General features: G+C 38.0%; 1 protein-coding gene across 1 annotated transcript; it reads left to right on the forward strand.

Moving 5' to 3' along the window:
- Nucleotides 1–199: 199 nt before the first annotated feature.
- On the forward strand, nt 200–23,667 carry BMS1 (BMS1 ribosome biogenesis factor). Its single transcript, XM_010567841.1, has 22 exons — nt 200–414; nt 809–999; nt 3,062–3,141; nt 4,665–4,853; nt 5,242–5,384; nt 6,689–6,810; nt 7,427–7,623; nt 8,344–8,480; nt 9,050–9,882; nt 10,824–10,925; nt 12,080–12,237; nt 12,778–12,859; nt 13,840–13,916; nt 14,948–15,130; nt 16,866–17,054; nt 17,673–17,853; nt 18,376–18,434; nt 19,472–19,594; nt 20,702–20,849; nt 21,779–21,954; nt 22,269–22,430; nt 23,145–23,667. Exons 1-22 carry the CDS (start codon nt 239–241, stop codon nt 23,379–23,381), a joined length of 3,945 nt encoding a protein of 1,314 aa, XP_010566143.1. The 5' UTR covers nt 200–238; the 3' UTR covers nt 23,382–23,667.
- The last annotated feature ends 3,064 nt before the right edge of the window (nt 23,668–26,731 follow it).

The raw sequence follows: 26,731 nt of genomic DNA on the forward strand, positions 1-26,731 counted from the left end.
CGTCGCGCAGGGCCTGGGGGCTGCCGGCAGCACCGCTGTACCCTGGGCGGGCTTCGGCGCCTCTCGTGTGCCTCCGGGCGGGGCGAGAATCGGCTGTTGCGGCCGAGGCGGTCGAGCAACGTTTGCAGGGGGCTGCCGTTCTCCCACAGGTACGCTGCGTGCGTACGCGCTAACTGCCTTTTCTTCCAGTGCGGCAATCTACGTCATATCGGCTGTAAACAATTGCTGAAAGAGTAAGATGGAGGAGAAAGAGAAGAAGAAGCACCGCGCAAAGCATAGCGGGCCCAAGGCAGAGAAGAAAAGGAAACGTTATCTCAATGACCTAGGAATAGGAGACGAGGAGAATGCGCGGAAGAGAAACCCCAAAGCCTTTACGGTCCAGTCCGCTGTGCGGATGGCCAGGACTTTCCACAGGTAAGAAATGGGAATTGGTTTAGAGCGTGCGAGGTTGGCTGGATGGATAGGTGTTGGCTGCGGTTTCTTTGTTACTCTGCATAGGAATATACGTACTGTAATTTTCACTGGTGTGCTCGCGTAGGTTTCGTCATTCAGCAGCTCGTGTTGTAGTTTATCCGTGTGTCAGGAGTGCGATGCTTTCTGCATCTGCGTTGTGTCGTACAGCTGTGTTAGTCTTAATGGAAGAAGAGTGTATAGCTCCTTAGACTTGGTGGGAGTTCCACACACATATTAGTATCTGGGCTCTTGGCGAGCCTTTGTGTCCAAGCTTTTGCAACTACTGAAGACTTTCAAGGAATAAATGTTACTGGTTTTTAAGTTCTTCTATTTATTTATTACAAATGTCTCTCAGAACTCAGGACTTGAAGACTAAAAAACATCACATTCCTGTGGTTGACCGTACTCCGTTGGAGCCGCCTCCTGTGGTGGTGGTTGTAGTCGGCCCTCCCAAGGTTGGGAAGAGCACCTTAATAAAGTGTCTCATTAAGAACTTCACAAGGCAAAAACTGGTTGAAATCCGGGGTCCTGTTACAATTGTCTCAGGTGAGAACAAAGATATGAGAAATGGAAATGCTTATTTTACACTTCTCATTTGTCTTGCTTTTAGAGCCAGGACGTGTTCATGTTCTCATAATTTTTGGCCATTTTGAAGAAATCGTTTGGATGTTTTATCAGGCATACTTATTAACAGTGAAAGAATAGTGGGATTTAGGCTTCTGGGGGAATTGTTCCTCTAGACTTGTTTTCCACCCTCCTGGGATCCCAGTTCTGGGTGTTTTGGTGGTTTGTGGTTGGTTGGTTGGTTTTTTCCCCTTTCTGGCTTTTTTTCCCAGTTTCTTCTATCCCCCCAGTCTTCTCCCAAGTTTTCCTTTTCCACTGGGTTCTGTTTTCCCTTTTGAACTGTTTTCCTCTGGCTTCATCCTAACCTCTGCACACATTTCCCATTCTTTCAGGTTGCCTGTCTGTAATCCCGTCTTTGTGCCCCTTTCTTTCTTAAGCAAAGAATTAGTTTGCCTAGCCATTTCCAGTTATGTTTCTCCACTTCACCACCTGGTCAGTTCCTTTTTCCTTTTTGTTAAGCTTTTAGTCCCAGTTTTCACTTGTCTTACTGTGTTCCCTTCATACTTTTCCCTGAATGTTACTGGGGGGATCGTTATGGTGAAGAGGCAGTACAGCCCACAGCAGCTCAAGGAACCAATTTGTAAGGGAGATCTTGCCTGGATGCAGGCAACTGTATGTTTGGTGCAGTTAGACTCTTCAGAGACTTTAATAAATCTCCTTTTTTTTGCAAGGAATAATTGACAAATACGGGTGTCGTGGTTTAACCCCAGCCAGCAACTAAGCACCATGCAGCCGCTCACTCACTCCCCCCCATCCAGTGGGATGGGGGAGAAAATCGGGAAAAGAAGCAAAACTCATGGGTTGAGATAAGAATGGTTTAATAGAACAGAAAAGAAGAAACTAATAATGATAATGATAACACTAATAAAATGACAACAGCAGTAATAAAAGGATTGGAATGTACAAATGATGCGCAGGGCAATTGCTCACCACCCGCCGACTGACACCCAGCCAGTCCCTGAGCGGTGATTCCCTGCCCCCACTCCCCCCAGTTCCTATACTGGATGTGACGTCCCATGGTATGGAATATCCCTTTGGCCAGTCAGGTGCCCTGGCTGTGTCCCCTCCCAACTTCTTGTGCCCCTCCAGCTTTCTTGCTGGCTGGGCATGAGAAGCTGAAAAATCCTTGACTTTAATCTAAACACTACTGAGCAACAACTGAAAACATCAGTGTGTTATCAACATTCTTCGGATACTGAACTCGAACCATGGCACTGTACCAGCTACTAGGAAGACAATTAACTCTATCCCAGCTGAAACCAGGACAGTGGGAAAGTAGAAATGGCAAGGAAAATTCATGTGTTAAATTGGGTTTCCTGATTGGTCTACTGGGACACAAAGGTTGAATTTTGCAATTGATAACCTGAAGAAAAAGAACATGATACCTGTTGTCTATAGTTGTTTAAAGTTTTTTACTCCTGTTGTCTAAAGTTCAGTTAGCTAACTCAAATTAATCAAGCCAAGTTAACAGTGGGTACTTTCTTCTCATTTGGATGCATGTTAAGAAATTTTTTGATATGTAAGTCTAGCCTTTTTTTAAAGGCTAGAATGGAGTGTATTTTTCCTAATAATGTCAAAAGAACAAAAATATATGGTAAAATAAAATCCATAGTATTAACTCTGGGGCACTAAAGAGAAAAGAAGCAGAGACTTTTTTTTATTCCCAAAGTGAAAAAAAACAAAACAAACTACTTTGTTTTGCTATTAGCAATTAGCATTGTTTTTGGAAAAGACTGAACAACTCTTTTGAAAACGTGTACTCAACCTGATAATTTTAAACCAAAAAGTTAAAATTTAGTGGAATTATGAACATTTGAAAACAGGTACTTCTACAATGGTGCAAGTTGGACAATCTGTATGTTAGACAAGAATTTGAGTCCCAGATACTCTTTAGGAACTTCAGGAATGTGACCTGAAAAGAAAACAGTGGACTAATAAGTTTGCTCCTTCTGTTTCAGTTTTTGATTCTTAATTCTGTTTTCAGGTAAAAAACGCAGGCTAACTATTATTGAATGTGGATGTGACATTAACACAATGATTGACCTGGCTAAAGTTGCTGATTTGGTAAGTTAACAACGGCATGTGATTTCTACTATAATTTATATTGAAAATACTACTTTTGACTGGACCGCGCCAACGTCTGATTTCTCTACCCATTGTTATCAAAGGCAATACTGTCTTTGGTTTCAGAGAGAACAGGACTAAGCTCAACAATAGACCTAATATTCTGGAACAGCCCCTAGGACTTTCCTTATCCCGGAGGTGGTGGGGAATAAAGTGTGTGTATGTGGTGGTGGGGAGGATGTGGAAGAAGGGAAATGCAACTGAACTTCATTGCTAATGCAACTGGTAAACTTAGTGGAAGATCTGATAACCAGCCAAGGTGATAAAGTAACTTTTCATTAAGGGATTTGGTCAAAAATCTGAAAATGGTTTTTAGTCAAGAAGTTTTCAACTAATGTATAAAGTAGAAATACGTATTAGTTTACTAGTTGGTTTTATTTGATGCACTCTGATGTCTCTGTCTTTGAACACAGCTGTGTGGTAATACGATTGATTTCAGCGGAGTGTGGTTACTGTTGTAATTTACTTGTAACTTTTGGTTTAGTGGATTATGTCAACTGATCTTGGGGACCTAATGCATGATCCATTTGTCTATTTAGAATTTACTTTGCATGTGGATTTGGAGTGTATTATAGCTGATTAGGGTTTGGGATCCTTATCTAAATATTAAGTATCTAAATATCTAAATGCATGTGTGCACTAGTCCAGATATTGTTCTACTTGCATGTTTTCTACTTGAGGAAGGGAGATGTATTAAAAAATACAACTTCTTTTGTTAGTAGATGTGACAGATGTTTGAGACTTTGCATGCACATGATGATGCTGAGAATCTATTTGGTTTTATTATTAGGAGGCTGAGATTACATAATCGCTCGCAGATCTCTGTCATCAGTTCCCATGTGTTTTAAGTTCTACATTGCTGAGGCCCTAATACAACTTTGCTTCCATTTTTGTGTGACTGTTGGGTGCTGTTTTCCCGTGTCAGTGTGTTTTAGTGATGTGCAACAGTAACTGCAATGTGTGAATTAAGTTTGTCTCATTTTTCCAAAAGATGTGGCCTTAGAGGCATTACTGCATCCAAGATACAGATATAAAAATATTATTATTTTCAGACATTCCTGCAAATATTGAAAGATACTCTATTTTGCATATTTTAAATTTTCCAAGTAAACACCTCTTCAGAACTTATTATGATACTGTATGTTACTGCATTCATAGAGCAGCCTTATTATTCTATAGTTTTCTTGAACACAACGAGCAAATCAAATCTATATAAAGGAGATTTGACTGACTGGAAGAAGAGATTTGATTTCATAAGCCACACTAATTTCTAAAGCAGCTAAGATCCATACTTTGATTAAAAAGCCAAAGTTGATTTTCAGGTTATATGAAAATAAAGAACAAAACTTTTTGCAAGACTTCGGTTCCCAAGAAGCTTATGAGTTTAAAGGTGTGGTCTTCGAAATTGGTTCATGTGGGCACCGTGGTATTGTTATAGTGAAATGCTGATGTTGTGTTTTCAGGTTCTAATGCTTATTGATGCCAGCTTTGGATTTGAGATGGAAACATTTGAATTCCTGAACATTTGTCAGGTACATGGCTTTCCCAAAATTATGGGAGTTCTTACCCACCTGGATACATTCAAGAACAACAAACAATTAAAGAAGACCAAAAAGAAGTTAAAGCACAGATTCTGGACTGAAGTGTATCCGGTATGACATTCAGCATTCATTTTTCCATGTATTTTGCATTATGGAAGCTAAATTAAAAATGGGGCAATATTTCTGTGTTCTATTATGTTCTCACATCTTTTAAATAATACTATAAATGGGCAAATTATGAAATCTTTCTTCTATTTGCTAAACTACTTGTGTAATTATTCTCTGTCCCAGTGTGACTATGTGACTCGCTACTAAACGTGATACTAGTAAAAAGGGGGCAATTTTCATGTTGAAGTAAACTAGTTAGTATGATCTTTTGGAAGTGGTTGTAACCTGCAATTTCTGATTATGATTTACAAATTAGAATTGCATTACCTTTTTTAGTTTTGTAGATATTAAATTGATGTTTAATGTTTTTATGTCTTTTTAATGTCTTTAGGGTGCTAAGCTGTTTTATCTGTCTGGGATGGTTCATGGGGAATATCAAAAGCAGGAGGTTCACAATTTGGGGCGTTTTATCTCAGTTATGAAATTCCGACCTCTTACTTGGCAAACATCTCATCCGTATGTTCTGGCAGACAGGTGTGTGCTTTTCTCTCTGTTCTTCATTCTCAGCATAGATAGCACCTTGCTGTTTAAAAAAGACTGTAATATTAGAGCCAGTCAGCTCTATGTGTGAGTGGGTATTTAGTGTTATGTAGATGGCTTTAGGGAAATGAAACCATACTTTTCAGGTCTGTGCCAATAACTTTAGCCATTCAGTTTTCACTTGCATGGGATCCTGTAGTTAGGCCTTTGATATATTGTAAATACTTTTGAAACACAGGAAAAAAAGATTAAAATAATCCTGCTTGTTGATGATTATATTGAATTTCTATGGAAAAGAAACAGTATTCCAGCAATTTAACAATAGCTCGTGAATTAGTCATCGGAGTTCCCTGGAACATCCCTCTGCTCCATCTTCATGTATAGCATTTGATTCACAGTCTCTTTGAAACTTGAGTGTAACCTTGATGGTGGCTGTGGCTACCTGAGAAATTACCTCACCTTTCATATTTTATTGTCAGAATGCTTACAGTTATGACTGAACTCCCACAAGAATCCAAGGTGCCTAGAACAAGTCTCTCTCAAAGTTCTAATTCTTTAGAAAAAATTGTCAGAGAAGTACATAAGCATCATGCTAAGTCCTGCAAAATACAGAAAGCAATGAGAGGGAAAATGAGATAAAAAACACTCCATAGTCTTTCAGTAACATTGTTTTAGGTTGCTATAACAGTAAAGTTATTTTGGTTGTGGGGTCACTTTTAAGCTGATCTGCAGGTAGAACGTGTGTCCCGTCCTCTTCCTTGGCTGTGTGTTTGTTTTGCCTCCCTTGTGCAGCGTAGAAAGGAGCTCTGGAAGGAGTTCCTCCCTCATCTGCCTGAAAACAGCCATTCTTTCCCTCTCCTCTTTCCTGTGGTAGTCTTTGTGTTGCTCAGTGCCATTAATAGGGAAAAGAAGGTGATGCATGGCTGCAGGAAATGTGGCTTTCAGCTGTTTTCCCTCTAATGGCAAAATTGATTTGCAGAGGGTTGTGTGTGGGAAGCGTATAAGCAGTAATTGTGCTAAGAAAGCAGTACATGTTTACTGAAATGTCAGTAAGTCTTCTGGAAATATATTGTTGAACGTGATTATACAAGTTATAAAATACAGTTTTAAAATATTTTTGAAAGCTCTTTTTTCCATGGATTTTTTTTTCTTATGATCATTCTGTTTTAATTATTAGAGTCTGCAGAGCATGCAGTAGCAGCAGTGATGCTGCAATTCTTTTTTTTTTAAATTATCTTTTTTCAAAAGTTACTATTAGGACTGCTGGATATTCTAACTTTTTTTTGAATGTTGGACAGAATGGAAGAGTTGACAAACCCGGAAGATGTTCGAATCAATCCCAAATGTGACAGGAAGATATCACTTTATGGATACTTGAGAGGAGCACACCTAAAAAACAAAAGTCAAATTCATATGCCAGGTAGTTTATCGGGTTCTTAAAACTGTTTTTATACTGGTCTGTGAATAACAACATAGCTGTTGCTGTTTTTATTGTGGAATGATTTGTATCTTTAAACTGTACATTGTAAACTAGATTTTTTACCTTTCTAAATCCATGTTATGCTTTTGGAAATTAATTTTCATAATACATGTTTTTGTAAAAATAAATCCTTGTAAATAGTTTTGCTTTTAATTGTGCAGTTTTGTAAATTGTTATGTAAAATTTCTCTGCTCATTGAATAAATTTAATATTTTAAGTGAATGATTTAAAAGCTTAAATTGGGAAATATTTTAATAATAAACTTACAGACGTACTCAGAAAAGCGAGTTTCTAGTTTTCTCATTTAAAAACAAGCAAACAAACCCAAAGCTTTGCAGTATTCTGGTGAACTTAAGAATACTTCTCTAAGTTCAGTGGTAAGGCACAAGAATTGGATGTTCGATACAGAGCTCACTGTTGATGAATTGCTGAATGCTAGAGTGTCTTGGGTTTTTTTTGCCTTTTTTTTTTTTTAAATCTCTTCATGGTGAATTGTACAGATTTCAGAATCAAAACTTTGTGAAAACCTTGTTACTTCCTTTGTCTGTCACCCCAGGTGTAGGAGACTTTACTGTGAGTGGTGTGAGTTTCCTACCAGATCCCTGTGCTCTACCTGAACAGCAGAAGAAGCGTTCTTTAAATGAGAAAGAGAAGCTAGTCTATGCCCCCCTTTCAGGAGTTGGGGGCATTGTATATGATAAAGATGCTGTTTATATTGACCTTGGTGGAAGCCATGCTCATGAAAAAGAAGAGGTAAGGGAATGCTGTTGGTGACTTGAATTCTCTTGCAAAATGTAGTTTTTATCCTTAGAGCCAAAATAAGTGTTTAAAAATAAGCTTCTTTAAAATAATCAATCCTTATACATTTGTAGTGGGTAACTTTTTTTTCCTCTGATTTCAGAGGAGGGATATTTTTATTATCTCTGTGTAAAATATTGTGCAAAACATTTGGAGGATCAGTTAATAATAAGTACCTAAAGTTAGTTTCATTAACTTTCCAAGCATTGTATTAAGATTTATAAAAATTCCTGGTACTGGGATATTATCACTTTTATTTTGCAGGCCAGGGTCTTTGTGGGAGAACACTTATGGGATTTGACTGGTCAAAGGGAGAGGTGGAAAACATTTGCATGCAAACATTGAGTCCAGCTCTTTTCCCCTGTATTGTGCTACATGTTAAATATGTTTGGATCTACGATAATGTGTGCTTGCTGATATTTACTCTAGTGGTTGTATACCGTGAAGGAGGCCCTCTTTAATTTTTCTTGGTTTAATATTGTATGCATTCTTCAAATGTGAAGAGGGGAAGGGAGATCTTGCTGTTCTGAGAAAATGTTTATTTAAAATGCTGTGGAATTTTTTCTTGCATATGCATGTTTCTACTATTCTAGGCAGATTAATGACTCTGTTAGCTGTTCACTAGACATTTGTTTATTCATTTTAACTGAAAAGTAAAAAATCTTGGCTTTCCAGGAGGAAGTGAGACCAAATCATGAACTAGTTCAGAGCCTCATCTCCACACATTCAGCCATTGATGTTAAGATGGCGTCAAGCAAGGTCTCTCTCTTCATGGACTCTAGACCCTTAGGTTCAGAAGATGTAGGACAAGAGTAAGTTTTGAATGCTGAGCAGTGTTTGAGCATGAATGAATCTCTAATTTCAGCCTCTAATTCAGGAAGAATTCTCAACAGAGCACCGTTAGTCAAATGGCTTATTGCCTAATTCTTCCTTTTCTGAGACTACTCATATGCCATGTGTATTTTGAGATAGTAATAAGTGATATTAGAAAAGTTTTGCAAGCAGTATAGCCCTGCCTTCCAGGAATTCCTTGCTGTTACAGCCGTAAGTAACATACCTCTGTTTTTCGTCAGAGTTTTGGAGAATGGCAGTTATAATCTTCAGTAGAATTCATTGTATAACCTATTTTCATTCTGTGGAAAATGAAGAAATTTATTGAAATTATTTATGGCTATAACATAGGGTATATTCTTGAATTAAGACATGTTCTGTACTTAAAGAACTCCATTGCCTTTTTAACGTTCTCCATAACCTCGGTCTGTTTTTTAAAAAAAAAAAAAAAAAAAAGTATTTTTAAATATTGACATAAAGCTTCATTGTTTCATTAAAATTTCCTTGTACTTTATCATCTTACCCCAAAATGTGATCTTTGGGAAACCAGGTTTGTGATGCCAAGAGAAGAGAGACGGATTGATTTGATGACTGGAAGAGTACGTCGGAAGGCATTATTTGAAGAAGAGGAGAAAGAAAATGATGATGCAGGAAGCGATGAGGAAGATGATGATGAAGAAGAAGCAGCGGCAATGTCTGAGGATGGAAGTGATGGCGATGATGAAGATGATGATGCTGAGGAAGAAAGTGACAGAGAGCTGTTACGGGAAGAGATGGCTGTTAGGAGAGCCAAACGTCTGAAAACAGAGGTGGCTAAAGAAGAAGCTGTGAATGAACTGCCAGCATTTGCAGACAGTGATGATGATCTTGAGATGAGTTCTGAAGGAGAAGGAAAAACTGCCCCTGAAGAGAACGAGATGGAGCAAGATGATGATGAGGAGGAGGAGAATGAGGATGATCAAAGGACTCATGAAGATGAAAGCTCAGGTAGTGAATTAGAGGCTGCAAGCAAAAGAGTAGCTGAACCTAAGCAGTATGAAATAAATAGTGAAGATACAGAAATGAGATCACAAATCTCAGAGCACAGTCTGAAAAGAAAAGCAGTGCTCACTACAGATTCCGGAAACTGCACGGCAGAAGAGGCATCAGAATCTGAGGCTGAAAACTCTTCCCTTGATGAGAGCGATGATGAAGAAGGATCCCATGATGAATCAGAAGCTGCAGAGTCAAATAGGAAGGGATGTCAGCACACTCCAAAGAAAGCTGATAGTATTAGACAGACTAAACTTCAAGCTCTAGAAGCTGTGGATGATGATGTGGAGAATCTACTGAGAGAGGAAGATGAGTATGAAGAAAAAATAGATTTTTCTGCTGACACGACAGGTAAACGATATATGTTAAAAACTTTTACTGTCCATTTTTAATTGGGTTCATTGTTAAAGGATATAGTAATTAGTAAATATTATATAATTTTGCCCCTCCAATATATATATATAGTTGTTAAGTGGCAAACTTCAAGTTGGGAAACCAGGCATTATCTGCTATTAAGACTTTGATTTGCAATGTAGTATACAGGTCTTGGGTTTCCTTCCTCTGAAATAGAGGTGATTCATTTTGTAAACATCATTGATTCTGCATACATTTCTCTAACTTTATGGCTATGTGTGTAAAACAAATTATGATGCTCTGTTACGTTTAGAAAGAATAAAACATTCTTGGGGGAACATTACTAAAATGTATTAACTACTCAGTGAGCACTGGAACAGGTTGCCCAGAGAAGCTGTGGAATCTCCATCCTTGGAGATTTTCAAAAGCTGGCTGAACATGGTGCTGGGCAACCTGCTATAGGTGACCGTGCTTGAGCAGTGGGGCTGGACAAGATGACCTCCAGAAGTCCCTTCCAACCTCAACCATTCTGTAAGTCTGTGAAGAAGACATGTATCATCATGAAAAGAATCAAATCTGTTACTATTGCTAATAATAATATCTTAAAATTTTGTCCTAAAATTAGGACTCATCAGAAAAAAAACAAAACAGTGATATAACTTGTTAGCCGCAATTTATATTTCTGTGTATCTATGGAGTATAATTATAGTTACGGAGTATGGTTATAGTATATTGGTTTAGTGGGCATGGTTGACAGTTGGACTTGATGGTCTTAAAGGTCTTTTCCAACCTAAATGATTCTATGATCCTATGAAAAGAAGAAACTGTGGGTTGTGTCTATGCTTCTTAAGCCTGTTGTCATGATTGTATTTAAATTTTGTAGCTCCTTATTCTTGTTCTTTCTTGAAGGTAGAATGCAAATTTTTTTCCCTTTTCAGGTGCACTTAAGTGGAAAGAGGACCTTAAACAGAAGGCAGCTCAGGCCTTTCTAAGACAGCAGCATTCAACTCCCAATCTTCGTAAACTCATATATGGAACAGGTACAAATCTGTTGGGAAACTTTTACTGTCTTAATATATGGTAGCTTTTTAGCTGTTACCAAGTTTGCAAGTCTGAATCTTTGAGCACTGTGTTTTGGTGGGAGGCTTGAGGAGAGATAATTGACTTTTTTAGTTGCTGGTACTAATTTGCACTAATAATAAAGACAATTTTGACTTTTTCAATAAAAAGCATTTTGAGCTCGTTTTCCAGACTACTAGGTTGTTACTCATGTTTTCTTGTACAACTATTTCCCTCCAGACATTTCAAGTTTGGTCATTTGTATAATTATCCGGTAGGTATTAGGCAAATCCATTATGGTAATTGATGTGTTTCATAAAGGGATGTCGTTTTTTGGCTGTTTTCAGGAATATCTGTCTCACAGTGACTGAGAATGGAATATTCTCTTAGGTGTGACTTAGTATTATCATGGCTGTAATAAGGGTGTTTGTCAAGAAGAAAAAGCTACCTGGCTTAACCGGAAAAGTGCTATTTATGTAACTTGTCCTTTTTAGTTAACAGCTTTTCCAGTAGTTATCTGAGTGTATAAACCTCATCATGCAGAACGTCTGTAGAACACAATGAGAATATGGCTTTTGAAAACCTTCCACGGTGCAGGAGCAGGAATATTTGCTGACAGATTCTCAAGTCTGGTATTGATTTGAGATTAGCTTAATGTCATTTCTGTTCACAGATTGTTTTGGTATTGTTTCTACTTATGATATTGAATGAACATCCTGTGTTTACTTATTGGGCATTATTTTTTCAGATTATTCCAGTTGTGCAAATAGAACCAGATTTCAGGTTGTTCAAAGACATTTGCGCTGTGTGGAATTTGTGAAATGAATTACATCTTTCCATATGGAACCAACTGTACAACTGAAGTTCACTATGATCACAGTGTTTAGTATCTCTGTGGTTGCCACTTACCTTATTTTGTCCGTGTGAGGGTATTAATTTAACTCTTACACTGGATCAGTATACCTTTTTCTTCAGTCTTTTATCTTTAAAACTATTTTTAGTTTTTAGTTTGCATCTTTTTTTTTTTTCTCAAACTACTGCAGGTGTTGTGAAACATGAGGCAGAAGAGAGGTTATTAATGAATGTAATCCATGTACTGTGGGGTAAATAATTGCAGCTTGTACGTTTCATTTAGCTGTCGAGGATGAGGACCGTGAGAATGAGGATGCCAGTGATGAACTTGGGGGTTTGTTTCGTGTCAGCCGTCCAGACAAAGCATCCAAACAGAACGCTAATGCTCTTGACTGCTCCAAATTTCTGATAGAAAAGCCACAAGATTGGGATTTAGAAGAGGTAATACCATTGGATAATTGTTTCTGCATATCCTATACTGGTTATATCCTGGCTGTGTCTCATAAAGTACCACTGAGTTGTCATTGAAAGAGACCTATGGGAGCTACAGCCAGTAGCTAGAGTATCTTTTGCTACTTGCTGTTGTTAGAAGTATTTACTAGCTAACAGATTCCAAGGTCTGTTCTTACAGGGATGGCAAGTTAGAATAAGTCAATTTAATGCTTGGTGCTCTTCACTATTTGGTGGATCACAGTTTGCTATTTATTTACTGAAAAGTAAAAAGCAGAGGAATCCTGAGTGAAAATACGATCTGGGTAGAGACCTTTAGTGTAAAGACCTTTGAGTAAGAGTTGAGTTGGTTTCACATTCCTGCTTTTGCTGAGGCATTGTATACTTTCGGTAATGATGGCTTGATGTGGAGCTGTGCGTGAGAACATCAGATGATCCCTGAGATGATGGAGGAGTGGGGAATATATTAAAGACTGTTTCTGTTGATGACAAGATGTAACTGTACAAGGCAATGACACTATTATTTTGCAGGTTATGAGCAGTATTCGAGACTGCTTTGTTACTGGAAAGTGGGAAGATGATAAAGATGCAGCAAAGCTGTTGGAGGAAGATGGTATGTGTAAGACTTCTAAAAATGATTAATGCATACAAGATTTTTAAGAGAAGTACAGTTTCGGAGTTACAGATGTAGAATGTTTTGCATTAGTGATATACTTGCAAATTTTCTCAAACTGTTACGTAAAGTATTATACAGATACTGATATAATAAAACATTGCTGTAAAACTCTCTACAAACAGTAGGCAAGTAGCACATTCTGGAATTTTATTCTCTGAAAAATAGGGTATATAATTTTAATTAGGAATTGGATTCCTTAGTCATCACATGGCCATGCCAACTTTTGAGTTATGTATCCAAGTTTAGCTATTCATCCTCTATGTATGGTTTATTCTTTTGGATACTCTTGGTAGAAATAAGCAGAAATTCTTCTTTAATAAACTGGTCATTCACATTTGGCTGAGAAGTGATATCTATCTTCAGATGTTTTGGAGGTGGTGTTTTTGTTTTTTAATTAGGAAATATTCAGAAAATTTTAATAATGTGCCTGTACCTTATATGCAAAATTATTGTGGTTTGACAGGCTTCTATAAGCATTTGGTTTTAACTTAAAATTTGTCTACTATATTTAATTTTTTATTAAGTTTATTTTTTTAAATTAAAGATGGGAGCTCGATTGCTTGGCTGGTGTCTTGTGTTATTAGAGTGCTAACAAATGTGCTGTGTGGTCCTTTGGAATGATCTAAACTTTATTTACATCTTTGAAATCATTAAGTTAAAGGTATTGAAAGGAAAAAGGAGTCGTCACTGGAGTTCAGCTGAGAATTTTCAGCTGAAACTATAGAGAGGGCAGAACAGACTTACAAAACTGTTGATGCGAAGAAAAAATATTTGGACTGCAACTAATCTACAAAGCAGTACTGAGAAATACACAATACTGAAAATATGAGAAATTGTATGGAACAATACAACAGTGGTTAACTGCAGTGTAACAGAGTGGTTAACTTGCCAGATATCTTGGGTGCTTATTGTTGCAGAAGAACTGTATGGAGATTTTGAAGATCTTGAAACCGGTGTTGTGCACAAAGGAAAGCATGCTGCTGAAGGAGATGAGGTCTGACCTGTATTTTTATGTTCTTTAGCAACATATATGTATATAAGTTCCTGATCAAGTGATAGGCATCCTATGTAATAAATTTAGTTTTCATGAATCAATAGGAAAGAAATCAATGGGAACAAGGAAGAAAAGGTGTATGTATTACAGACTTTGGAACCTATAAATACCTAGAATGGCATGTTCTTAGTCTCAAACTGAATTGTTTAAAGTTGATTACGTAGGAGAAATCACCTCACTTATTTAACAGTAGGTGTCAGGCTTAATCAAGAGCTGGAGGATCTGGAGGTATGGGAGAAGTATTTTAAACCCAAATGTGATCATAACTGTTTGTACTATGTCATTTTATCTGATGCAGAAGATTACAGGGCTCTGTTTAAACACAACAAATTGTGGAAGCTGACACAGTTTCCTAGTCATTCCTCATATCTTCATAAAAGAGGCTGGTGGAAGGGATTTTATGCTGTGGCTTGGATATCTTCCAAGAACAGAGATGTAGTTGTCTGTGACAATACAGATTGAAAAATCAATTTTTTTTCAGAATGAGCAACTTGATGGCTTTGCATTTCATTATAAAATTGAGGGCAACGGCATCATTTTGGCAGTTTTCAAATGGTCTGTGAACAAACTTCCTCTGCTCTGGCCTCTAAAGAGTGCTGCCTTCCAGCATAGTATTACTTGGTGCTATCAACAATTACTTTTCCTCTTTTATTATGTGTGCTTCTTTTAGCTGTAGAATAACAGATAGGTCAGTTCTAGGGTCTGTTCTCTGACAATAAAGTAAATGTTAAGTCAAGAAGTTTTCTCAGTGAAAAGGGGTATGATGAGATCATGAAATGTTTTGGCCATTGCTGAAGTTACATCTTCTTGTATGAATAACTTACTAATTTCTGTCTAAGATTGAAATATTTTCAAAGTGTCTCATTTGCATTATGACAAAATACAACTTAGTAATATATAGTAAACTGTTAATCACAATGGGTTGTTTTCAGTGAAACATTTTACATGTTTGATAACTTACTGTTGATTAGTCTGGAAGTGAAGAAGAGGAGGAAGATGGAAAAATGTCCAAACCAGAACCTGAGGAGGAAGAAAAAAAAAAGGAGCGCATGGACAAGAAACGGAAACTGAAAGAAATGTTTGATGCAGAGTATGATGAAGGGGATGCCACGTACTTTGATGATCTTAAAGAAGAAATGCATAAACAGGCACAGGTACAAGCTGTTAACTTGGCAATTTATCTGGCTCTACATCTTCAAAAATATCCCACAGAGTTTGCCCGAAGGTTTTTTCCTGGAGACATGCATGACATTCAGGAGCTACTTCAGAAAGTACACAGAAAGAAATACATGCTTGTGATTTGTTGTTGTTGTGTTTTGTTGTTGTTTTTTTTTATGGTTGAAATTTTTTATTCCATTAGCTGGAAAGAAAAACAAGCCAAACAACTGAAAGCTTAACTTAAATTGACTTAAGTAGTTAACCATATTCTAAATCATGGAAGAAGTCAGGATGTGTCATCTAAACTTCATCTACTTCCAAGTTTTTAACAGTTATCCATTTGTCCCTTAGTGGTAGAATGAGCATGACAGGTCTGAAAAAAAACCCAACCAACAAACCAAAACATGAGAGAGAAGGTTCCCCTCCAGGTAGGGGCAGGGTGGGCAAGTGGGCAGGGAAGGCATCCTTTTATGTGTAGGAAAGTGAAAACCCTTCTCATACTAATTTGTGTCAAATATTTCTCTGGTGTTATTTTTAGTGTGATTTTTGCAATGTTAATGGATAAGTAAGTTCTGTGTGGCAGTCTTTTTCATCAAACTGTCAAGTTAGTTTGAGGAAAAAATAATTGAGGACCATTGCTCTGTAGATGTGGTAGGAGTCTTCAGGGTAACTGTATCTAGAATTGGAGGTGTTGATTTTGCTCCAGGCCTTGTATTTTTAGATAAAATCTTGTAAGCTTAAAAGTAGCTTCTTTCTTTGGCTGACTTGGAAGAGCATTGCCTTACATTGCTAATAACTTCACTGACTTCTCTTCTGACAAAATCTTGCCCTGAATAGTCATTAAATTAATCGTTACCTTCTTGCATTAGCCTCTGTCATAAGTGATCATAAGAGCTCTGGTATGCTGATGTACTTACTAAGAGCACTTAAAGTGGAAAGGACATTCCAGTAAAAGAAGAGGAGACAATTTACAACTGTTTCACTTGAGGTCTGTTACAGAAATATATATTAGCAATACTCCTAATGCAGAATGGAAGGGCAAGGATCTCAGACTGGGGATGTGTAAAAGCTTCTACAAAAATACACTTGGACCAGAAGATTTGTGCCATATCTCAATACCTTGACAAATTAAATAAATAATTAGTTTGCTTAAACATGGTGTCTTATAGGTAGCTGAACATCAGGAGCTAGAACAGGAGGGTGAGGCTTCTGTTATTCCCAAGGATATTTTAAATATTTACACAATATCTGCATTCATATGGTACAGAAGAGCTTTAAAAGACCCTTTTGAAGATACACAGTGAGAGGATGCACAGAAATATTTTTAAGCTGCTGAGTAAGATAGGAGCCGTCATAAAGGGGCACCTTAAAGATCAGGACATTAACTTTAAAAGGTACTTGGGCTCCTAAATCAAAAACGTACTTTTGACAGTTGTATCTTTAAAATCTGAAGTCACTTGTAATGAAAGGTATATCAGAAGTCATTCAGTCATTTGCTTCTCTTGGGTACTGTCTTTCAAGTAGACTAACAGGCCCACTTGGGATTTCAAATTGGAAGGAATTCATGGTGGCAGAGATCTTGCTCTGAATAAAAAGTCATGAAACCTGTCAGATCTTCTGCAAAAGATTATATAAATGTTAGCATGTTTTAAATAGAACTGGCACCTCATGAACAAGTTGTTAATGCTTGAATTTTGTAAAACACATGGTGACTTCCTCTTTGTCACATAGCTTAATCGAGCAGAATTTGAAGATCAAGATGATGAGACCAGAGTGCAGTATGAGGGCTTCCGGCCTGGGATGTATGTTCGAATAGAGATTGAGAATGTCCCATGTGAATTTGTCTTGAATTTTGACCCTCATTATCCTATTATCCTGGGTGGTTTAGGCAACAGCGAAGGAAATGTCGGATATGTACAGGTACGTAGCCAAAGCTGTGAGTGCACTTTATATCGGTACAGGTATGCTTCAGAGTGTCTGGAGTTACTATTTATTTTCTGTCTACTAAAGATACTGTAAACACAGAGAGAAACCTTTGTCTTTTGTCTCTTGAATAAGGGATTTGCTTTTGACACAATTAACTCTACAGTAGCAGATACTGGATTTTTACAGGCTTAATTGGATAACTGGAAGAAGAAGTTACTGTTGTTGAACGTTCATCTGCAGACATGTCTCGGGACTAACGTCTGATTGTGATTGCTAAATTGCAAACCTAAATTGCACTCTGAGGTTCATCGTCAATGGACGAGTGGCTATAGAGAAGTTACTAGCGCATATATATAAAAAAAAGTATTTTTTTAATACAATATTTGCTTGTATGCATACGAACAGGACTTCAAACTGAGTGAAATACTGATTAGCTTTATCTTTCCAGTCAACCTAGTGTTAATGAGAATGTTTGAAGATATAAAGCTTACTGAATAAAACATTCTAGTGTAGATGGAAGTTGCTTTCAATCATTCCTGAAAATTAAGGCTTGAATTTCAGAATTGATGTTATTATCCTGTAATAGCATTGTTCATCTTTTCTTCTAATTAGTTGCGCCTGAAGAAGCACCGATGGTATAAGAAGATACTTAAGACACGTGATCCTTTAATCCTCTCATTAGGGTGGAGACGATTTCAGACTATCCCCATGTTCTACATTGAAGATCACAATGGGCGTCATAGGCTTCTGAAGTACACACCACAACATATGCATTGTGGAGCAACTTTTTGGGGTGAGGGTGTTCTGGAGTTAGTGTCCTGTATCACTTAATCATTATAAAATTCTCAAGCTTTACAGGATGTATCAGGAAATGCAGCCAGTAGCTTTTGGAATGAGAAGTCTTTAAAAAGTTGTGTTCTCCGTGGAATATAAAATAACACCAAGTAGTATGGGAAAATAGGCCATTGCCTATTATTTGTGATTTATTTGGCTTTTAATGAAATTCTAAGTATTCTGCTAGGTTGTATCATATCAAAGAGGAACCTGATTTGTTGGCTGTGTGCAGAGACAGACTTGCACACATTATGGGCCCAGCCCTGCAAACGCTTCTGTACATGAGTAACTTCTGTTAACCACTCCTTTAACTTCCGTGGGGCTATATATGCAAGTAATGGGTTGAATGCTTTAAACTTTTCTTTGGTTTTATTCATTGAGAATATTTGGCATGTATTTCTAAGGTTTCTCTCTTTAAATAGAGGCTAGATGTTTCCTAGTAAAACTTTTCATAATTTTTTTAAATTTAATTTCATTGCAGGGCCTATCACTCCTCAGGGGACAGGATTTTTGGCAGTTCAGTCTGTCAGTGGCACAACGGTAAGTTTGTTATTGCAAAATGTTGATTACTGCTTTCCATGGGTCTTTGGATAAAATATAGATTTGGGGAAGGTTTACATATGGTAAAGCAGTGATGTAGGATCTGAGAAAGTAGTGGACTCAAGCTTTTGAAAGGTGTCTTGTGATGAGATAGGAAACTGGATGGAGGGTTGGTTTTGGGGGGTTTTGGGATTGTTGTCTTTTTTGTGAAGTTTGGTTTGGTTTTTTCAATTTTCATCTGCTAGCTACACTGAAAGTGACAAATACTGCTTTACTATTTTCTGTGGAAGGATTTATACCTACTTGATTTTCAGGTACTAAGTATTTAGATAACTTTTAAAACCTTTTTGCAGGATGAGATACTGATGTTCCTGTTAAAAGTTTGCTCTTAGTGTGATTTGTCCTCATCTTGTTAGAATATTTATAGGTATCCGAATTATTTAAATAGTGCTAAAGCAGTATTTATCAAATATGATCTTTGTTGCATATGCATTACCCAAAGGCAGATTTATGTTTACATACAACGTATTTACGAAAGCTTTGCATGGCATTGTAATGAGCACGATAGTGATCAGAGTGGTGATTATTATCTCCTTCCTAAAATATGCCTTGTTTAAGTCCTATTGCACAATCATCTTTTTGTGTGTATTAAAAGGCTATTTTCATCATGTGTCCCTAGCATAATATAGTGACTTACAGCAGTGCGCAAAGCACTTCTCCTTAGAGACTTTCTGTCTGAGTAAGATTCTGTTTCATAAAGAGAACACAGGTAGGTAACAAGGACTCTTAGATTGCTTCCAAGGTAATTAGAATGGCAGTTCTGAAAATCTCATTAGTGAGTGGTAGGAATGTTATGTCAGCAGCACCTCAACTAGTCTGTACAAAGTCAATTTGCATTTGTCATGCTGCTGTACTCCTGTAAAGGTTATAAATTCTGAACTCAAACTCTAAAAAAGAGTGAAATTTTATCAGTGAAATGGTTTCTTCACTGACTGTTAAATATACATTCAGTAGTGTCTTTCATCTGTCTGTTTCAGCCTGATTTCCGGATTGCTGCGACAGGAGTTGTGCTCGATTTAGATAAATCGATAACTATTGTAAAGAAATTAAAGCTAACCGGTTTTCCATTCAAAATTTTTAAGAACACTTCTTTTATTAAGGTAGGTATGTAGGTATGTATACTGTAAAACCACATGTAACCAATGTTAGGAAGGAATGCAACCTGGGACTCCATCTGTCTTTCACAAGGCAGAAGTTCCCTGTAGTTGTTGCATACTGTTCTGGATCTCAGTAGCTGCTTGGTTTTTTTTGAGCTCTCTTCAGTGCGGTCTCTAAAGGTACTGATCATTAGCCAGTAAATAAGAATTCATATTAAACAGAGAAAAATTCTGGAACAGTCTCCTGGCTCACATTCAGTGTGTGGGGGTTTTTTTGTTTGTTTGTTGGGTGTGGGGTTTTTTTGGTTTTTTTTGTTTTTTTTTTGTCCCGTCCCCTTCCTTCATTGAACCTACTGATTAGTTTCCCACAGTGGCAGACACCTCTGGAGACTGTGAACCTGTCCCTGGTGTCATTCAGGTGGTTTGATCCCACTGAATTTCAGCTCTGGGATCAAAGATGACTTCTAGCAGTGCTTAGGACTTCACAATTACAGTTACAAAAGTGTTTGGGGCAGGAAGTGTTGCAAAAATGAATTTTCATTGACCTTCCAGTTATCCTTAGTTAAGCTTCTGGGCTCAGGAAGAGCTTGGGTTATTCTGCATTTGGGGCAGTAAGCAACTAAAAGCATTGATCCCAACAGTGAGGCACTCAAGTATTCACACTAATAAGCCTACACAGAATTTTTCCTGACTTCCTTGTGACTTACGAAAGAAGCACAAACCTTGAAGAGCTATATTGTAGTAGTCTTAGAGCTAGCAACTTAAGGCAGCTTACTTGCTTTTAAGATATGCTGTGTTCCAGCAAATGACTTTAAAAGAGAACTGGACAGATTCTCTTAAATATGCTCTGTTTTAGAATTGTAAATGTATATATTTAATGCTAAGAAGTCTTGCCTGTGGTATATGACATTAGATTACTTTCAGTAGCTTACCTTAAAGTCAGCTCAGTAGGTTTATGGTATGATCAGCACTCTTAGTATAAAGACAATGTTATGTTCTTCCTATTTCTTTATATGATATGCTTGTGGGAATTACTTATGTTTTTGTGGCCTACATAGGTCACAGAGAGACTTAGAATCTTGAGTGATGGTGGGTAATTCACACTTTCAGGGAATGTTTAACTCTCAGTTGGAAGTGGCTAAATTTGAAGGTGCAGCAATTCGTACTGTGAGTGGTATCCGAGGACAGATCAAAAAGGCCCTCCGAACTCCAGTAGGTGCTTTCAGAGCAACATTTGAAGACAAGTTGCTGATGAGTGGTAAGTTGCACTTGCCATGTAAGTTATTGCACAACTTTCATCCTGCTTCACAGATTGAAAAGCTGTGTTCCAAAATCTCTGGAATCTGATAATTGAGATGTGAATTCAAAGAGCATCAACTATCTGGTGAGATGCAGAATGAAATTTAACAAAAGTACATTTTATGTTGGATTTCTTTGTTATAATCAGAAGTCCTATAGTATGCAGATGAAAAGGTTTGTCTTGGAGATGTATTTCTCAGAGTGTTCAGAAGTGTTATACACAGCATGGTATGCTTTTCTTCTTGAACATGAAGATTAATTGTATTTAGTGGTGTAAGTGCTAGAAGGATGTTTTTCTGAGAAATCCAGAGTGGCATTGTAACTTTAGTGAACTGTTTTCCCTAATCTTTTGGGGAAATTATGCAAAGGGTAGGGGTAAGTGATCTCCTATGTTTACTGAGTGTCACTGTGATGCTGAGAACATGAGTTTGTGCTTATTTGGGTTTATATGACCTCTGTTTTCTTGAACCCATTGAAATTATGGATAGTGCAAAATAAAAGCAAGTTAGTTACTTTATAGAAATAGGCAGAGGAAAAGCAAATTGTTTTTGTCAGTAATAGTAGAGGCACAGATACATATATGAACTCCTGCTAGTTCTTTAGTTGAATATGAATAATGAATAGGGTGGTATTCTCAGCTGACTGCTCTTCAGGAATATGTACTATTTATGACTTTATCGAGTTTTGCAAAATCCAAGTGTACAAATAGTTACATTGCTTTTGCCTAATGTTGAAGAGACTTGGTACGTATACCAAACATGTGGTCTAGATGCTAGAACACATGGTCTAGATGCTAGTTATCTATTTTATTCAGGCAATCCTTGCTTAGAAAATGGATGTGATGAACTGTGGTGTTACAGAGCCAAGTAACATTTCCTTTTCTTTCAGATATTGTCTTTGTGAGGACTTGGTATCCTGTTTCTATCCCAACATTTTATAACCCCGTAACATCCTTGCTGAAGCCAGCAGGTGAGAAAGATAGTTGGAGTGGAATGAAGACAACAGGCCAGCTGAGGCATGAGCGAGGCATCAAACTGAAACAAAACAAAGATTCTCTCTATAAGGTATATTTGATAGGTTGTTGTGTTGTTTTTTGTTTGGGTTGTTTTTTTTTTTTAAACCAGTGATCACAGTCAAATTTGCTCTCTGTCTCAGACCTGTGCAAACTGAGAGCAGTAGAATTGGGGTGAACAGATTCACGGTTCAGTGCAAGGACATCACAGAATGTTTTTGGGGGTTCTTTTTTGAGGGGGTGGCGGTTTGGTTTTTTGGTTTTTTTTGGTTTGTGGTGGTTTGGGTTTTTTCCCCTGAAAGATGGAAAACAAAATAAAAGCTTTTTAAGATCATGAATCTTGTCTGTTCTATATCCATTTTTTAGCCTATTGTGAGGGAGAAAAGGCATTTCAATAAGCTCCACATTCCTAAAGCACTGCAGAAGGCACTGCCTTTTAAGAACAAGCCTAAGAATCTTGAGAAGAAAGGCAAGACTCCAAAAGACCAGTGGAGACCAGCTGTTATCAGGGAGCCTCATGAAAAGAAGGTAATTATCACTTATTCTCAAACGAGGACTCCTGAAGAGTAAACGTGTTGCTTAGACCATTTCTGACTGTTGTTTCAGCACTTGAATTTACTGCTAGTGCTGAAGACATATATGCTCCTAGTGAAAAATTATCACCTGCAATTTGTTTTGTGCCTGTTTGGCATGCAGTATGTGCATGGAACTGTTGCTGAGTGGACGGTGTTGATTTTTTTAAACTAGTGGGTCACCTGAAGCCTAAATATAACTTTTGTCCTTGTCACAGCACTTGCAAGATAATTCAGTTGGGTGTACTGCTCTCACATTGTGGGTGACTTAAATTGGCAGCTGTGGTCTTTTATTTGACTTGTCATTGCTATGCATTATTAACACAGACAGGACTTGAAGCAAATACTCTGCTTCAGAAATTGAGAATTACAGAGTGCCTGCAAAGGCAAGAATATCCAAACTGCAGTTTAAGTGTTCTGTAGTAGCAATTAGGCATAGCCTTTTAAATAGTATCTAACAAAAATCAGAGTTCAAAAAAATTAAACCTTTGATTAACTTCCTAACAAGATAAATAATTAAACCATTTTAGAAATTGGTTAACAGGTGCAGAAATAATTAGGAACTTGCCTTAATCTCTAATTCATTATATGGCTTTCTGCTGAGGTTAAAGTGTTTCTTGTTCACCAAAACCACATTGTTTGTATATTGATTCTCTATTTTCTGTTTTAGATATCAGCCCTACTCAGTGCTTTAAGTACAGTGAATAATTACAAGATAAAGAAAGCCAAAATAAAACATCGGGAACAGCTTAAAGAATATCTCAAAGTTAAGCAGAAGGAGGATGAACAGAAATTCAAGAGGCAAAAGGAGGCTAAGAAAAAAATCTATCGCATACTGGGGCAAAGGGAGAAAAAGAGGCAGAAGTCAAGCTTGAAAGGATCTAGCAAGGGAGAGAAGAGTACGTAAAATTTCATCAGATTTCGGGCCAAATGAGGAAATAGGGTAGCTGTGCAATGTTCTGTTGAAGAAACAAAAAGGCCTTGGACTACACTAGATGCGCTTTCAAGAGAAGAAAAAAATGCAAATATGACCTTATGCTCTTGAATACATTTGGTGATGTATATAAATAAGATGTAGAAGTATGGATTGTGGTTTTTCTACATGATGACTCTGGAGGACTTTGTATTTCAGTATATTTCTATCCATACTACACATTCTATCTAGCCAATAAAGTATTTTAATGTCAATTACAGAACATTGTTTGTAAGTGTTTTGTCTTGGTACTAGTGGACTTTGGTGGGAGAAAGAACTCCTTTGGATGTCTCTGAATGTGTTAATGTTTTGGCAGTACTTTGAGCCATTGCCTAAATTTTGCCCTTGGCAAATCTTCCATTAAAAAGTGTGAAGATCAGCTCTTACTGGGCAGGAGGTTTGGATTCTCTAGCTTTGATGTGCTAGCAGATGCTACCAGAGTAGCTCACTCCTGTGCTTAGATCATCTGGTCCTGCATGAAAGCACCTCAGTTTTTTCTACTTCTCACTAGATATTAAGCAGACCTTCAAAACTGTTCCATCCAGACCTTCTGTTATTTGACCAGTTTTGGCACACTGTCAGTAGGTCCATCAACGACTGCAGCTTTCTGGGCAAGCAGGATCAGACCCTTCTCAAATGTGTGTAACTACTTGGTGATTTTCTGTGAGGTAAGCACAGGTGGGGTAACTTGCTTCCTTTGGGAGCATCTTCCTATGTCCAGCCAGCTTGGTTTGATGATATGGTGTTAAGACTTTCTTAAGATGAATGGAGAGGAGAGGTAGTAGATGGTTTCAATCCTGTAAATTAACTGAGAGTTGGAGTCTTTTTCTGCATGACAAGAGGCTTTGAATGATCATTCTGTTGGAAGAGCAGAGGAATTTATTTTTTTTTTTTAATGCCATATATGGCATGAAATAGTGATACATATATCTTTAATACTTCATCCTGGAACAGGCAGTGGGTCAGATAACATCAGTAATTTCTTGGTCTCCTTCCTGAATGAGTTTATTCTTTATTATCAAGCCAAAATTTGTTATTATTACATTGTAGTAATATTTGCTGTCTCAGATGGGAGATCCCGTGTGGGATCGGGCTGCCTCACACAAAAGCTTTCTGCTGAATGGGTTTATAGACTTTTTTGTGAATGTTTAGCACTTCAGGATTTTCTTAATTAATCTCATAATGTTCTGTGTACTGATAGTGAAATTCTAATGCATCTGTCTTTGCCTATATGATATTAGGCTGAAGCCTGACTCTAATTTGTCAGTAATTTTTTTTCCCCTCTGAGATTAAGCTGAGGTCACGTGAATATGAAAACATGATTTATGCTTAAATAATTGAAGATTCTCTGCTGAATAGACAACTGCTGCCTTCAGAGATTTACAACAAAGCCATTGGCTTTTTTTTGCCCCACAGAGTGACTCAGGGTGCTCCACCATGACTTTGTTCTGCAGGGTTGTTACCTTTTCTGTCATACCATGCTAGGTGAGGTCTAATCTAAACCATCAAGGAAGTGTTTCCTATTAATTCTATTTTTATGCCGTTGCGATCAAACTTCCATCTTACGTGCTGTTGTTTGCATCTTCCATGTATTCATGTGTGACAAGTAATTTTTTTGAGCGCCTGAGAGGTTGCCACTGCAACACTTGACTTGAGGTTTCACATCTGCGATTTATGTGTAATGAAAAATAATTCTGATCTAGTTTTATTCGTAATAGTTCTGCCAAAGACAAAAATGGGGAAATGGTGGACTTCAGTCTTCTTTTCATTGTGGAGAGAAGCACTCAGAGCGCCAACTGAGCATGAAAATGTTTCACCTGTGAAGACTATACAAGATACTTGTTCTGGATTGTACTTTTTTTTTAACTCTTTAGGTAGCCCTTTTCAAAGGGAGAGAAAATTTTGTAAATTTTAACAGATTGTTTTAAAGTAAAAAATAAGTTTAACATGCAGTGGGTTGTAGATAGGAGCCGGTGTGTGTTGTGAGCCCTGCTAAAAGAAAGGCAGAGGTTTTGCAATCCCTTGCAGTGCTGACATTATTTTGGAAATTGAAGAGAGAACCAGTTTAGCGATTGTGCCAGCAGAGCCTGGCTCTGCTTTGGCCGGAGGAGGCCTCGTGGCGCCCAGGCGTTGTGACGGGGAGCCTGCCCAGGGCCCGTACGTTTGCTAAGTGTTCCTGGGCCATGATTTACAGTGCTGCGGAGAAGGTCGGTGTAAATCCTCTGCTCCAGCGTGAGGGAGCGCCGTACAACGTATAGGTTGAAATCATTGCAGTATTTGTCTGAAAATGACAGCTGTGCTACAGCCTTTGCATAGCTGGGAGAGACGTTAATACTGTATGTGAGGAGAGCTGCCAGAGTCCTGGTAACAAAGGTATTTGTTTTTCGTCCAGAAAGACTAAATAAAACCTTGGTTTTCGTAGTAACAGCGACCTCTAATAGTGCTTTTGACCTGTTTTTTAACATTGAATGTTTTAGTTTTGCCCCAGCATGAGAAAGGGCAGTGGTTAGCGCTGAGGCGGTCGCGCTGGACCGGGTGCTCGACGCCTCCCTGGTGCTGCACCAGGGCCCCCAAACCCCAGCTGAGGGAGGTTTGCTCTGGGGAGCCACGGCGCGCCAGCCTGGCGCTGGTGAAAGCTGCTGGCCTTGCAGAAAGCGAGGGCCCCACACTATGTTAAGTAACCCCCAAAGTTATGTTAAAAAAAGTTATGTCTGTATGTATTAGATAACCGAATGCCTTCCCCTGTCCTCAGAAACCACTGGGCTGGGCCGGTGGCTTGTGTTCCCCTCTTGCCTGGGCCTTCAGTAGAGAGGAGGCCGAAGCCTGCCCTGCAGGCTATGTCCCTTACTGCAACCAAGTAAAACTGCTGCTAGGAAAACAAAAACAATGTTTACTTCTCCTTGTCAGCTGCAGAAAAAGCCTGAGTTATGGTAGGGAATTGCTGGCAACAGTCTTTTGCTGGCAGGTGGTGGAACAAGGGGCTGAACTGTTCTTATCTTGGATAAACCTAGTCAGTGCTGCAGGAGGTACAAATAATTAGCAGTCTTGTTCATGATTAAGCCCTAGGCAAACATCAAAACCTTTGTAACAAAAGCAAAGTCTTTTGTATGATGATTTCCATGTTAAAGGAGAAAAAAAAAAAAAAGTAATTGGTGGGTAGAAGACACAGTACAGGTCTTCCGGGTGGGGTAATATGAAATGAACTGTATCCCAAAATATTTCAGGTAGGAGAGGATGTGAATTGCCTGTGAGCAAGGGGATTTCATCAGCAACGGTTCAACCTA

This window comes from Haliaeetus leucocephalus, unplaced genomic scaffold (genome assembly GCF_000737465.1).
Source record: "Haliaeetus leucocephalus isolate CR32 unplaced genomic scaffold, Haliaeetus_leucocephalus-4.0 Scaffold229, whole genome shotgun sequence".
NCBI lineage: Eukaryota > Metazoa > Chordata > Aves > Accipitriformes > Accipitridae > Haliaeetus > Haliaeetus leucocephalus.

Bases quoted from the DNA above. Each gene is read 5' to 3' on its own strand.
- BMS1 (XM_010567841.1), top strand. From the start codon at position 239: ATGGAGGAGAAAGAGAAGAAGAAGCACCGCGCAAAGCATAGCGGGCCC. The intron at 12,238-12,777 runs GTAATACCATTG...ATTATTTTGCAG, and splicing joins AAGATTGGGATTTAGAAGAG to GTTATGAGCAGTATTCGAGA. The intron at 13,917-14,947 runs GTCTGACCTGTA...ACTGTTGATTAG, and splicing joins ATGCTGCTGAAGGAGATGAG to TCTGGAAGTGAAGAAGAGGA.